Genomic DNA, 15,083 nt, shown 5'->3' on the forward strand with positions numbered 1-15,083 from the left:
CCTCATCATTCTCTACAACTACCTGAAAGGAGGGTGTAGCCAGGTGGGGGTTGGTCTCTTCTCCCAGGCAGCTATCAGTAAGACAAGAGGGCACGGTCTTAAGCTGTGCCAGGGGAGGTTTAGGTTTGGTATTAGGAAGAAATTCTTTACAGAGAGGGTAATCAGACATTGGAATGGGCTACCCAGGTAAGTCCCTGGCGGTTTTTAAGATGAGACTGGATGTGGCACTTAGTGCCATGATCTGGTAACCATGCCGGTATTGGATCAAGGGTTGGACTTGATGATCTCAGAGGTCCCTTCCAACCTGACTGATGCTATGATTCTATCATTTTATGAATTGCAGGTATCAGCTTCACTGAAAAGCCTCCTCAGATTTTTTGTTTTAATTTTAAACTGTTTAATTTCAAAACTCAGCAGAACAGTCAAGATCTCTTTTACTTGATAAAAGAAATTTTATCTTAGTGGTCTCTGTTGATCTATATCGTCTTCTCTGATGACTGACAAAGTGAAAAAACTTCTAGTTTTTTTCATTACTCATTACTCAGCCAAGGGGCAGTTCCCAGTCAATACCAGGATCCCCTGCACTGATTGGTCAGTAAGTACTGGCAGTACGGCTTGGTATCATCAGTTGTATTTCATAGGGACTCCTCAAAATGGATATGATACCGATAGCCTTCTTGGCTTTGACTCCCAAAATATATATTGCATTTTCCCAACATTGAGTTTTCCCTCCAGAAAATAATAGCTCATTCAACACAAAGACTACTGCTATACAACCAGTCTCCCTTGCTCTATTTCTGTGTCTACAGACATGTTTTTATGTTGATGTGCTACTCACTAGTGCTTAATACAGCTTTAATGTGCTTCAAGAGCATCTCAAGATTTTCATTAAAGTATTTCCTACTGTGCAAGTATATTTGCTTTCTTCCACTTCTGTGAATGGCATGGAGGTGTCTTTTTGTGGTTCACTTCATCCTCTTTAGGGAATGCCCTATTGCTAGAGGGTCCAGAAATCCTTGCAGAGACATCTTCTGGTATAACATGGTAAAATTTTTTTTTCTGCAGCAAGGAAGTGCAACATTGACCAGTAGTAGCAGTGGCATGTAAAAGATAAGAACCAGGAGATACCTTAAACATAAAATTGTTCCACATCAAACTTGACTTGTTTGGCCAAATAAAGTGGTTTTCTGAAATGCAAACTGGATTGTAGTAAGTTACAACTATGACATTTTTCTGTGACATATGGAAACTTTCACTGGAACACAGAAAAAAAATCAACCTTGTCATAATATTTTAAAAAATATATTACTTCTTAGACAATAGTCAGTAGTAAACACTTATTTCGTTTTACGATTTCAGCTGTAAAGCCCTTCTAACAAGGGCTAGAAAATAAATCTATTTCAACAAATATATAATTAGTACAGCTACTAAGTACAGCTCAGTATTGTGGTTCTTGAGTTGTAAAATGACATCAGAGCAAAGCTTCTATTCTGTGAATTTACTCTTTCATAATGTATGAGATTGTTACAGTGTTAATTTAAGGCACAGCAGTGAGGAAAACAAATTGATTAATAATGGAAGTGTAAGAGTACCTCTGTTTAATGTCATTTTTTCCCTTTTTTTAAATCATGCAGATATTTCACACTGCACCAGACCCCAACATTCCTCTTCCCCAACCTCAGTCCCGATCAAGCTCAAGAAGGACAAGAGCCATTTGTCTCTCCACAGGTTCACGTAAACCCAAAGGAAGATATACACCATGTCTAGCAGATCCTGACAGTAAGTTAGTCCTTGTAGACTGGTTGTCTTCCTTTTTATGTCTTATCTTTTAACTTTGCCTGAATACTATCCAATAGATGCTGTATTCCAATAATCATAAGCATAACAGATGGAGTTTTTTCAGCTTTTTAACCCCTGTGAGTCACTGTTGACTGACTGCATTCCTCGCTTCTCTCAGATGAGGAAGAATGTTTGGTTTTAGGCAAGTCTTGCATTGCATACATTGCTCAACATCATTTAAAGTAGACTTTATATTCTAATCTAAATTTAATCCACTTTGAAACTCAGAAGTTCATTATATGAAGTTCATCTCATTTCCTTGCAAGATGATGGGTAAGGCTGGGAAACTGTAAACAGAATCTTTCCTCTCCTCCTGTAACAAATGTAATTCAGTCAAGGTTTAGGAGACCAAACCCATCACTTGACTATTTTCACATGTATGAAATTGTGGCCTTTTGTTCAAAGTCAGCCACTGCCTATGTTGCCAAAACCAGTGAAACTTTGTTAGGTTTTCTGGAATAGAAACAAACTCTAATATTCCTGGAAGAAGCAGTGTACATATCATATGGCTTACTGTTTAACAGCAGGGAGTTATGTCTATAATCAATTGATGCTTAGAATGCTTATTCACTTTTATGTAGATGTGACTATTAAAAAGTTTCACTTCATTCATTTTCATCTAATGGACCACTACTTTTTTACTTACTGGTCATACCAGTAAGGAGTACTGAAACTTTATAAAAGCTTAAGTTGCTAACAGTTCCACTACTGCAACAGACTCCCTAAAGAACTTAGGTGTCCCTTGGCTCCTCAAGAAGTAAGTTAGTTCAGTAAGTTAATCCACAGTTAAGGTGTATCTGTTCTTGAAGATCTATGGTAATTCTGAAGTCTGCAATTTTAGGAAATGTGTCCTTGATATATTCTTCCACAGGTGCTGCATTTTCCATAGGTCTATGTTACAAGTTTCAGGCCAGTGAGAGTTTAAATACTACATGAGATCAATAGCTCCCTACCCATGGATTACCAGTGTGAATGGCATGGGATCCCAAGTAAGAAGTTACAAAGCAACAGTCAGTTATACTCAACAGAGGACCAACTGGTCAAGTTTCAGGCATTTTTTCACTGTGTAACTACAATGAATGAATAATAGCATTAAAAAGGGACATTTCTCTGCAAGTATTTTGCAGACCATATGCAAGCTCATGCTTCTTCAGACTGTGCATGGGAACATTCAGGTTGGAGATCTGGAAGAATTTCCTCACTGAAAGGACTGCCCAGGGAAGTGGTGGAGTTGCCACTCCTGGAAGTGTTCAAGAACAACTTGATGTGGCACTTAGCGCTATGGTTTACTTGATATGGTGGTGTTCTGTCAAAGGTTGGATTCAATGATCTTGGAGGTCTTTTCCAACCTAAATGATTCTATGATTTCTATGATTCTTCATTCAGACACATCTCATGCTGGCAATTTGATTGCCACTAGGTCTGATCCAAGAACTCTCCACTTGTGCTTCACTTATTAGCTCAAACTCAACACTTAAGTAAACAAGTTCCAGTTAAGATCTTACTTGTACCTGGAAGGCTGAAGCAGAAGCAGAGGTGCTCTTCTTGCCAAATATCACAATATCAGACAAGAGACAGCCTTGGTTCTGGCAATTGCAATTTCTGAAATACTAGATGATTTTAAGTCGTCATTTAAATGAAACATGGACACAACTGTATTGCAGGAAATAAAGGAAATCTGTATGGCATGAGAAAAGAGATACAGATTTCAAATGGTAGGGAATTATAGAAAATTATAGAAAATGCATCTGGCAAAAAAATGCATTAGCCAATCATGCAATTTTCAAGGTACTAATGGTCTCTAAAGGAATAAGATGAGTCCTCAAGTTGGAAATAAATTAATGAGTTGTTTTCCTTCTGCAGGAAACCACAGGTTAATGAATTTGATGACAAGTAAGGTACAAAAGAGCTAAAGGTGACATGAGAAAAATGCACATGATTAGAAAATGTAAATTATTTTTTTCTCTCTTTCCCCCCTCCCCTCCATCCTCCCTAGGTGACTCGTACAGCAGTAGCCCAGACAGTACTCCCATGGGCAGCATTGAATCTCTCTCTTCTCACTCCTCTGAGCAGAACAGCACCACCAAATGTACACCCTCCCAGCCAAGGGAGAAATCAGGAGGGATTCCATGGATTGCCTCTCCTGCTTCTTCTAATGGCCAGAAGAGTTCAGGCCTGTGGACTACAAGTCCAGAATCCTCATCAAAGGAGGATGCAACCAAAACAGATGTGGAGTCAGACTGCCAAAGTGTAGCTTCTGTCACTGGACCAGAGAATGCCTCTCCACCAACAGACCTGACCAAAAAGAGTTCCTACAGTCTGTCTGGGCTGAAAAGGTCTTCAGCATCTTCCCTTAGATCAATTCCATCAACTGAAGGTAACTTCGAAGGTCTTTTAGCACTTCAGTGTTAACTGATGCATCAGAAAACAAGAGATGCATCTGAAGGCTAATTATACTCATTAATATTTTAATTTTTTTTAGGTTTTGTAGTATTTTCTTTCAGTTTTCAAACTGATAGAACATATTTCCATCGCTTGTTACCTGCACAGTTCACACAGCTTAAAAGATATGTTTCTCACAATTTAGATCACTCTCTAGCCTTCTATGGTTCATCTATAAATTATAATTTATGATATAGAATAATACTGTATATTAGCAATATAAATAATATAGATATTGTTCTTATTCTTTGGGATCTTTTTATATTATGACAGCTTTTAAAGCATTTTTAAGCATCAGTTGTCCTTTGGAATAAAGAAAGAGAAAAACAGATGCATTTCTTGTCTTGTAGAATATATAAGCAAAAAAAGGCAGCAGTCCACCTTAAAGAATACATGGGGCCATGCCTTTTTTTCATTGAAAGGGCTTGTTTTGTGTGCAATACAGTCTGTACACCTATAGATTTGTTTTATCAAGTTACAATAGGAATTGTTTTAAGCAAGTCATGGTCATTTATTCCTAAGTATGTTTTTTAAACTGCATGAAGCTTCTCTGCATACTGAAATGTTAATTCTACAAATTAATGTGGTCTGATTTCATGGTGGATGCTGCTTTGATCAGATGACTTCCTGAGAACCCTTACTACATGATTTTTTTCTACAATTTTATGCAGTGTACTACTTTATAAATCTGTTTATTGTCACTTTTTAGTGATTGTACTATCTAGCCGTTTAATAGCAATGTAATTTTTTAGCCCTCTCCATTTTAATGTCATTTCTTCATTCTTGCTGTTGGTTCTTCTGCCCTGGCTTAGTGCCTGAAAGGCTGTTTCTTCTCTCTTAGTAAGTACTTTCTATACCTGTTTTGACTCCTAAAAAAAAAAGAAAAAACCAACAGCAAAACCTTTGCTTTGCATGTTACATTTGTTGTAAAACAATTTCAAATTAGCTTTAATATTCCCTATAATTTGATTGTTTTCTTTAGGTAACAAAAGTTGCAGTGGATCTATACAGAGCTTATCTTCAACAGATACCAAAGATACGTTAAAGGCTCCTCCAAACCCTGATTTGCCTCCCAAAATGTGCAGAAGATTAAGATTAGATACTGCATCGAGTAATGGCTATCAAAGACCTGGATCTGTGTAAGTCATTATGGCCCTTTGGAGATTTGTGTTGTTACAGTATTGTCTACTAGAAAGTGATTCCAGAGAGGTACATAAGTAGTTGAAAAAGCATCCATGAATACTTGATTTTAATATTGCTGTATTTGTGAATTAGTTATCTAGTTTTGTTAAAACTGTAAACAAAGGAGATGGCACAAAATCTGTTGAAGTCAGTTGAAAGATTCCTGTTGACTTAATTAGACTACAGATAAGGTGGAAATTTATCTTTGGAAAGTGATTAATATTATTGTCTCTGGCTCTCTTTAATGTTTCAAGGAGCAGAAATGCTACTTACTGTCCATGCTGTTACATCAAGAAGACCATCAGATTTTATTTGTATAAGTCTAAAATTAGAGAAAGGATAATTAAAAAAAAAATCTGCTCTGAAATTTCTTCAGTATCTGCATGTTAAATAGTTGATTTCTAACAGTTGGGGTTTGGTGGGGGGGAGGTTTATGCTGAGAGGATAGTTCTGAGCAATACAGGTTATAATTTAGTTTGTTGAGATTTGGGTTAACAATGTTTCTCAGTGCTTTTAAAAGACTTCAAAGTCTCTGCTGTAATTCTGACTTTGACCTGGATATCTCTGTCCTCATGAACAAGTGATTTCCAGACCTGCAGAGCACCAAGAAATTCTCCAAATACTCCAGGACATCATTCAGTCTCTCCACTTTTTAAACTGAAAGGGATCATAGTAGTCATTTACAGACTGTTGTGTCTTACTTAAGCAGAGAATCCTACACAGCTTAGAGTTCCAACATGGTAGTGACAGACTGTCAGTAAAAGCATTTCCAATATAAACATAGGATGTTGAGGTTTCCATTGGTGACTCAGCAAGGCGCTAGAACATGGGGAAGTCAGCAGGCCCAAATAGGTTATGTCCTTAAGAATTCTGCTGAATAGGGATGTAAATTCAGTTTTTGAATTTCCTCTCTTTCTATAAGTGAATAATTAAAACAATTTTTTAAAATATAGCCATGTCTGGATGGTTAAAAGTGAAAATAGTTTGTGTATTTAATTAATGGCTGAAGTATAAAGCAAGGTGATGCTTTTATTTTCAGAGTGGCTGCAAGAGCACAGTTGTTTGAAAGTGCTGGTTCACTTAAACAAGTTTCTTCAGGACGGTAAGCACTTCATACCATTTAACATTCTGTAAAATCCTTTCTGTGTTGGCTTGAAAGGTTCACATTTATTTGTTGGATTTGATTCATTCTTATATTTAAGGTGTTTAGAATGTTCTGATAAGTGTTTGTCTAGGAAGCAGTATCTTCTGTACATTACTACCTCACAATTAATAGAATAAAGCAGATAATCTATTAAATGGATATGGGAAAAAGGCCGTCTCTCTTTTTTCACTGTCACTGCTTTTCAAGTGCTTTGAGACAGATCGCAGGTTTTTGTTCAGCACTTTGCTCACTGATACATCAAGGAACTGTTACACTGATACATTTTTGGAACTGTTGAGGAATGAAAACAAGATGTCAATCCATGAATTCAAAGGTAGTAACCTAAAGTAGCACAGATGAAGGAAGATGCCAACATGCTGAGATGTGTGGCCGTGGAATGTGGCTGTCCTCTGACAGAACCAGCAGGGGAGAGAAAGGCCCGCTGATTTTGTGAGAAAAGCAGCTTATAGGAATCAAGGCTGTTCTTATTTTGTGTAGTACGTGAACTCTAAGATGACCAAAAAAGATGGTGGCAGGGGAGGCAAGGCATATGAAAAGAGCAGAGCAATAATTTAAGGAAGAAAGGTATAAATGAAGGGACCGGAATGCTCTTAAGCCAGTGCCTTAAGCCAAAAGCAATGACTGCTTCACCAGTCCTGCATCATTTCACCTCCAGCACTGTTCCTTCTCTTACTTTATATTACTTCCTTCTTGCAAGCTCTCCCCTGTTGTTCCCTCAGAGCGTGTGCCACCTGTATCTGTATATAAAAAGCATGTAAGAAGCAAAAATCTGACAAAGGAAAAATGCAGCATTTGATAATGGAAATGGAGAGCGGCTAACAAAGCCAAAAATACTGAAAGGCTGAATAGCTCCTCTACTTAAGCCTTCCCAAGAGGATAAAAGAACCACAGTAACAAGGAGAATGGAAAATGAGGTCAGCAGGCAAGATGAGGAAGAAATCAGAAGTAGCTCAGCTGTTCTTACAGTCCTGCATAAGTCTGAGTATGATTTTGCAATTCAGAGCCAGCTTTTGTTACCTGCTTGTTATGAAGGCTGATTTAAAACCTTGGGCTAGTCTTTTTTTAGTTGTTTTTTTTTTTTTTCTATGAAGTATGTAGAAATTGTGGTAATTACATCTTGATCCACCCAGTAGAAAGGTCTCCTTTGTTCATAACTACTATCCAACGAGTATATGCAGGGCAGAGCGTAAGACAATGTATTTTTAAGCTACCTGGTTTGATACCAGAAATATTCAAGTCAAGGTAGTGTTGGATTCCATGCAGGGGTAATTTACCCTGCTAAAATAACTAGAAATTTTGAGACAGTGCTTACCTGTGCATTATAGAATGTAAGTAGCTTCATCGCTGCTTGAAGCATCTTTTGCCTGTTGTGGTCATTTGTACAGTAGGCAGATCAAAAGTACCTATATGGCTTTGCAGTCTCACATTGTTTTCTGTATTCCAGCAGGTAATTTTGCACTTGATGCATTACCACCACAGTGGCTGAGTCCTACTTAATTCCTTCTTCCAAGCAGTTTTTGCAACCCTTTTCTGGCTTTGTATAATGCAATAGCTCTATTATGAGTGTGTGTGTCCTGTTTTCTCTCCTTCTATTGCATGAGTATATGCCCTACACTACAGATTTTTTTTTAGTCAGAGAGACAATAAGAGACCACAGTACAAGTGTTGGGATTGGACAGGGAAACAAAAAATGTTATGCAATGTCCAGCCTATGCTCTCTCTTTCCAATTCTAGAGGTAATTTGACTTCTCAGTCTTCCTATTCCTTCCCTTCTGACTTCAAGTTTATTATACATCAGTCTCCCTCACTGTTGTATTAAGATACTGTGTACACTGGGACCAATCTCCATTGCTAATCTAGTATGCACTTGAAAGAGGTGAATTAGTTTCCTTACTATTTTCAAAAATATTGCAGTTATATAACAGTCTTAGTCAGGCCTGAGGTCTCTTTATTGCAGCTTCTGTATAGAAATGCATCAGCACATAATCCCTGACTCTACATTTTCTTAACTTGGATTTAGAGGTCTCCTGAAGTAAGAAACTGCATTATAAGAAGAAGAATTTTCATTAGAAAAATGAGAAGGAGGAGTAGGTGACAGTGAATGGCTCTGCCAGGATGGGACTTCAGTAGGACTAGACTGACATTATGAAGCCCTCTAGACCCATGCTCCCCTCCCAAACATATGATTAAATATCCTTTTCCAATCATTCTTCTGTTTTTATTTTCATGCTATATTTAAGCATCTGGAAGGCCTTGCCCAGGCCAGACCAGTGCTTTCTGCTCAAACTTGGTTGTAAGTGTGCCATCTCCAGGTCTCTATAAACCTTTCTTCTTCCTGTAGGATAATATTAACTGATGACTCATCTGAGAGAGATTCCTATGTGTTCCCTCATTCATTCCTCTTCTGGCGTTGTCTTGCTAGACTAAAAACTCATTAGGACAGGAGCATAGTTTTAAAGATTGTTTAAATATTTTGAAATAGTTCTTAATACTATTATTATTATTAGGGCCTCAGGTATTGTTGACTGCATGTAATCAAGCAAAAGAATTTATAATTTAATGAGTACTGATCCTTTGACTGCTAGTATGTTTATCATTATGGGCTCAAAACAAATGTCACAGAAAGTAAGGAACGGAAAATGTGTTTTTCTTATCTGGAGTCTATCTGATAAAGTCATGGAAAGAAGGAGCTTCTAGGAAATGTGAATAACATTTTCTGAAATTGTTTTTTTTTTCTCTGCCCTAAGCAACGTGAATCACACTCTTCTCAGATTATTAATATCATCTTAAGAGAACTGTAATAGATGATGGTGATGTTATCACATGCTTTTTAACAAACAGCCTTGTTTGTGGGGAGGACAACATTAACACTATAAGTAAGAATGTCTGTTTTCGTAATTACAAACAAAATGCCCAAGAACCTGCAAGCCCTTTTCATGATCAGTGCTTCTAGCTGCATAGGGTTGAAGTGAGTAATAACTAGTATGAGAACCTAAATAATCTAAAATCAAGTGTGAAGGCAATAACTAGTGGCTTGAAAATTGCTCCAGAATTATGAGTAAATATTCTTAAATCCCTCTCTCATTATACCATCACAGATGGCTGTAGATAATATTGGGCTGTAATTACTCAGCATCAGGAGCAAGGTAATGGGAAGAATCCTGTAATTCATTAGCTTTTGGCAACTGAGTTCTTTTGTTTCTGTATCTGTCTAAATGTCAAATGCTGAAAAGCTTTCTCTTTTCAGAACAGATGATTTTAGAGGACTATAAAGACAGAGTCCATGTTTTCTTATCTTGTTTTTACTTGGAAGTTAAACATACTTGGATCAGGTAAAATTGGAAGTTGAAAACAGAATAGTTTAGTAGACATTGGAGAATATAGAAGAAAATTGCATTAATTTTCTTAACAACTTCTAAGGGCAATAAAAACAATGTCATATTTCAAGATTAATTTAAATAATTCTGCCTCACATTTAAGTATTGCCTGAAACGTCTTTTGTCACAGTATTACTCAGGTGTCCCATTCTTTACATGGGCACCTGGCTTGATAGTCAAGTTATTCAGGTTTGAAATCACCCCCTGTGCTTTAGTAAATTTACTACCTATTACCTTACATTCATTGCAACTGTAATTATTGTTAACGGTTACTCTACTGTTTTATATCTGTAAAATTCATGATTATGCCACACAGATGTATTGGGTTTGCATGACAAGAGGTCATGCCAGGGTCAACCCACCACAAACAGGCAGTAGCTGTTTCAACATACTGTTACAGATTTGAGTCAGGATAATTAGAACATCTGTAGTGTTCTTTGTTGACTTTGAGGAAAAAGGAGATTAAATAATTCAGGTCTAGTTTATGTGTGACCTTCAGTAAAAGTCATCTAATTTCCCTCTGTATATTTTAGTCTATATTATGTAGATTATTATGTATAAATATGTATAATTATGGAGAGTAATGACTCTTCACACCCATTTTGTTGACTGTAGATGGCAAGTTATTCATAACAGGCACCAAAGAAGGTGTCTTGAAAAAGTGCTACTTAGAGCAGTCTGCACCAGCCAGGGAGCAAGCTAACATTTAAGAAAAGGGACAAACAAGGATCCAGTGCTCATTTTGTTCTAGTTAGCTCTGGGGATGTAATCAGAATGATAGTAATAAAAATTAGAAATGTTTCCAGCATGCTGAAAATAAGCTGCCCTTGGATATCATGGGCCCAACTCAAAATGCTTGATCTCCTCTGAAAATCTTGTCCTGAGAGTGTAATCCTTGACGAGTCATTTGCTTGCTTAAGACAAAGGCAAAATATACCATTTAGTCCAGTCATAAATCTGTTTCAGAGAATCAATAGAAAAACTTTTTCTTCAAAGGGAGAAATCACTTCTGGAAGGCTCACACATTCAAACTTCGGATGTTCATCCACTGTTATACACTTTTAAAGATTCAGATGAATAATGCTAATGCTTATGATGTGGCACTGTTAATTAATCTAACTTACAACTCTGTTATCCCACTATTTTGGTAGAAATACATGATAGATTACATGTCAATTGCATATACACACTCTTCAAAAGTATGCAGAAAATATTAAACTTCACCACAGGTCACATATTAATTAGGTCAACTTGCCATCACATCTTAGAAAAGTGAAATAATCAACAAGTTCATCTTCACTTGATATAATGTGGGTTTAAAGAAATTCAGAAAAACTGGTGACTCATATAAAATTGTTCTGAGTGTATAAGTTAAAGGTACTAGGTAAAGTGCAGGAATCTAGAGAGAACTCCTAATTTCCATCTTCATCTTCAAACCCTCATTTTGTACTTTACAGAATTATAATGCTAGAAGCCAAGAGGTGACTTTTTCTGTCCTTCTTCTTTGGAACAGAATCATCACTCCTTTTTGTCTCACATTTACCTTCTATGTAATATTTTACTCTGTAGACCAATCAGCAGTAGTTTCTCACAAGATATGTTTTTAGACCTTTAATGACTTGATGATCACTTTTTGTCTCCAGGTAGTGCATGACTTGCTTCAAAGAGTATGCTCAGTTCATTTGAATGACAACTTCATTTTAAAAGTTCCAAATTATATTCCTGTTTAAATCTAAGTAGGATATCAGTCCCTTTTCTGCAATAACATGCTTGTTAACTCCAGTAAGCTTGAAGTTATTGTATAATTCTGCTCTTCTGAACTACTGTGTAACTGGTCATTATCATTTGTGCAGTTGCTTATTTCTAGATTTCCCAGGTTTTAATTTAATTTCTTTGTACATTTTTTGTTGTTATCTGATTTATTGCAAGCCTGTATTTTTTTCCTTTCAGGCAAGCAAAAGCCATGTATTCCTGTAAGGCTGAGCATAGTCATGAGCTGTCTTTCCCACAGGGGGCAATATTTTCCAATGGTAAGATATCTTTTACATTGACTTATATATTTAAAAAAAACCTATAAAAAACCTGAACTGTATCCACAAAATGAGAGCATAATTCCATTTTCAGGTCTCTGATTTTGCCCTGAATTTTCAATTGCTCTTGAATAAATACTATATAAATAAATATATGAAGCATGTATATGATTTTTTAACAGTGCTAATTAGTTATGTGTTTTCTTTTGTAGTGTATCCATCAGTGGAACCAGGATGGTTAAAGGCAACTTACGAAGGCAAAACAGGACTAGTTCCTGAGAATTATGTTGTCTTCCTCTAGTAATTTTTAGTGGACAGCAATATCTTCATGGTATCCATGGTAACAAATAATAAGCACTGTGATTTTTATCTGACACAGATATGGGATCAGCCCCTTAGCTGAGCGGTAGATTTCCTTCAGATGCTGCAGCTGCAGGTTACACAGCTCCCTGTCAATGGAACAGAATGTAATGAAACAGTTAACAGTTTCTGTACTGAAGATGGTACTCTGCTTAAATAACTTCCATTGTTTGCAAAAGGTTGTTCTGTTCTTCTTTTATGGGTAAGGAACACTAGAGCAATAAAATAAAAAAAAAGTTGCTGTTTAGCTGCAGACTTTCAGGTCCAAGGATGTTGCTTACAGAAGTGTGAAATTTAGAGGCAATGCTCTCTATGACATCTCACGCAATCTCTGTTTTTTAATATGGAAAATCATGGATTTTTTCATAATGTAAGTACTGCTTCTATTGTGATCGGAATTCTCCATTAGAAAACTTGATTCTAAAATTAGTCCTAATCATTTCAAATAAGAAATGAGTTTTCTGTAAATTAGAAGTTTGAACTTCTGTTAGTCATTGAGATTACAATATGGTAGAGGATTTATGCAGCTGATAATGTCAGTTTATACACTGCCTGAGCAGTAAGTGCTCATTCAAAATGTGATGTGTTTAATGAATGTTTCGTTCAAATACTTCTTAAATTTATTTCTTTCTTTCTGTATCAGTATAAATAATATTAACAACTTTTATTTCAATGATACCCATCATCTGGAAGGTATTCTCAGTGTATCCCAAAACAACATCTGTAGAAAACAAGGAGATGCTGAATCTGGACTGACTGGAAGTCTTGGGAAGTGAGCAGTGAAAAACAGCAGTATGTTTTGAAACTTGAGATAAATTGTAACTGATTCTTTTTCCAACTATTTTCATTGCAAATAAGACAAGTGGCCTGTGAACTAGCCAATTTTATAAGCTATGAATGCTGAAAGCTCTATGTAGCAATAAAATTTAGTATTATTTAGTATTATTTCTCCTGACTTCTACTAAAATATTTGACAAACAATTCTCCTTCCACAGAATAAAAAATCCTTACTTTTTAAAGGTGGTGTAAAGACCAATTGTTTGATTCTGGTAGAACTGAAGAGAAAAAAAAAAAAACAAAGTCAAAGAAATCCCAGAAACATTAAGCAGCTTTCTCAGTCTGAGCATCTTTCTTGTACGCCTTGAGGGAAAACATGCATTGCTTGCTTGGCTGCTTACCATGCCTGATTGAAAACGAGGATGTTTAACCTTTATATTAGTATTTCTTCAACATTAGTGCTTCTAGGAGAATTTACTGTTTCATAAAACCATCTAGGCTTAGTTTCATAGACCTGTCCAGGCTTAGTTCTTTCTTCAGGAGCAGAAATCATCATACAAATCTTCTACTGATTTCTAAGTTGTACACTACTTCCAGAAAATTCAAGGAAGAACTTCTGTTAGGACTAAAAACATCCACAATTTTTTAACTGCTTCTTTTTTCCTTCCATAGCCTTTTTCTTGTTTTAATTGGAAAATCAAATTTATTGCCAACATAAAGAAGCACATCAGAACATTCTTTACTTATATGTATAAGTATATATATATACTTATATATATTGTAGTGCATGATTTATTCAGAGCAATTGTTAGAATTCAGACCAGTGGCAGAAGCCTGCAGGATCCTTTTCCTCATTAATTCAAGTATCAAGTGGTGATCAGGGAAGGAGAGAGGCCCAAAGAGCATCCTTCCAAAAATGGTCTAGCTTTTTAGAGCAGGAGTCTGGGCAAGGCTGACTGCAGGCAGTTGAGGACGGACCCCTTGAATTAGTGACTGAGTGACTTCAGTCACCCTAAACAGTTTCATTAGTCCCAAACCATGTTTCACTTCACCTTAAGTCCAGACCGTGCCCAGTGCATTGTGATGAAGGGTGCTCTGGATGTCACTGGCAGTGAAGGTCTTTTCGAACCTTATTGAGTGTTTTTTGTTTTAAGGCAAGCCAAGTTTTCTTAGTGTAAGCTATGCTTGAAACTGCCATTGCCCTGAGAAGATGAACATGGTTTTGGTTGTGCTTCTGCTGTATTTCACAACTGAAAAACTGCAGGCTGTCAAAAAACTTACCTCTGGTGACCTTCTTAGAAGTGCTGCTGCAGGCAAAAAGGAGCAGAAAGAGAAGCAGAGCTTTGAGCAGAAGCTGGAGATCCAGCACATCTCACACAGGCAGAGAAATGCAGTGGTCTGGGGAAAAAATCCCAACTTTTGTCTATTGCAGGGAGTCACTAGCAAACCTCTATTAAACATCCTTTGATGACCCCTCATACCTCTCAGAGGCAATTCAGTTGTTGTGAAATCTTGTAGAATGGTGAAATAGAAAATGTTCGCTCCTACTTGCTTTGTTCTAGCCTTATTTAAAAGTAAGCAGAAATAAACCCCTAAGCTTAGGTAATTTCACATCCCCTGTATATGTCTCACAACTTTCCAATATTATGTTTTGAAACCAGCTGATCTGGGTGCAAGCTATAGGACTCAAAGATGCCAAGTTCATAAAACATTTTGTAAAAATGCAAAGCTGAGTTAGAGATTCAGCAAGAAGAACCTGCAAGTGCTGAGGCAAAGGTTGTAGAAAGACTTGGAGGAATCCCTGTGTGGGAGAAGTGTTTCATCTGTTCTGATGCATTCATCTCACATTAGACACAAATTTGGATTGCAGAAGACAATTTCATAAGAAACTGGATTCCATTCATGTGCTAC

At 36.7% G+C, this 15,083-nt stretch overlaps 1 protein-coding gene across 1 annotated transcript in view; it reads left to right on the forward strand.

The window, feature by feature from the left end:
• ARHGAP42 (Rho GTPase activating protein 42) overlaps positions 1-13,471 on the forward strand; it is a 145,603-nt gene extending 132,132 nt beyond the window's left edge. Inside the window, exons 19-24 of the mRNA XM_018071345.2 lie at positions 1,635-1,779; positions 3,836-4,216; positions 5,264-5,420; positions 6,503-6,565; positions 11,956-12,035; positions 12,248-13,471. Coding sequence (XP_017926834.1) covers positions 1,635-1,779; positions 3,836-4,216; positions 5,264-5,420; positions 6,503-6,565; positions 11,956-12,035; positions 12,248-12,336 — 915 coding nt within the window. The 3' untranslated portion in view covers positions 12,337-13,471. The remainder of the gene's footprint in view (positions 1-1,634; positions 1,780-3,835; positions 4,217-5,263; positions 5,421-6,502; positions 6,566-11,955; positions 12,036-12,247) is intronic.
• Positions 13,472-15,083: the final 1,612 nt, after the last annotated feature.

The sequence above is a fragment of the Manacus vitellinus genome, unplaced genomic scaffold (assembly GCF_001715985.3).
Source record: "Manacus vitellinus isolate BGI_N305 unplaced genomic scaffold, ASM171598v3 scaffold_2_pilon, whole genome shotgun sequence".
Taxonomy (NCBI): Eukaryota; Metazoa; Chordata; class Aves; order Passeriformes; family Pipridae; genus Manacus; species Manacus vitellinus.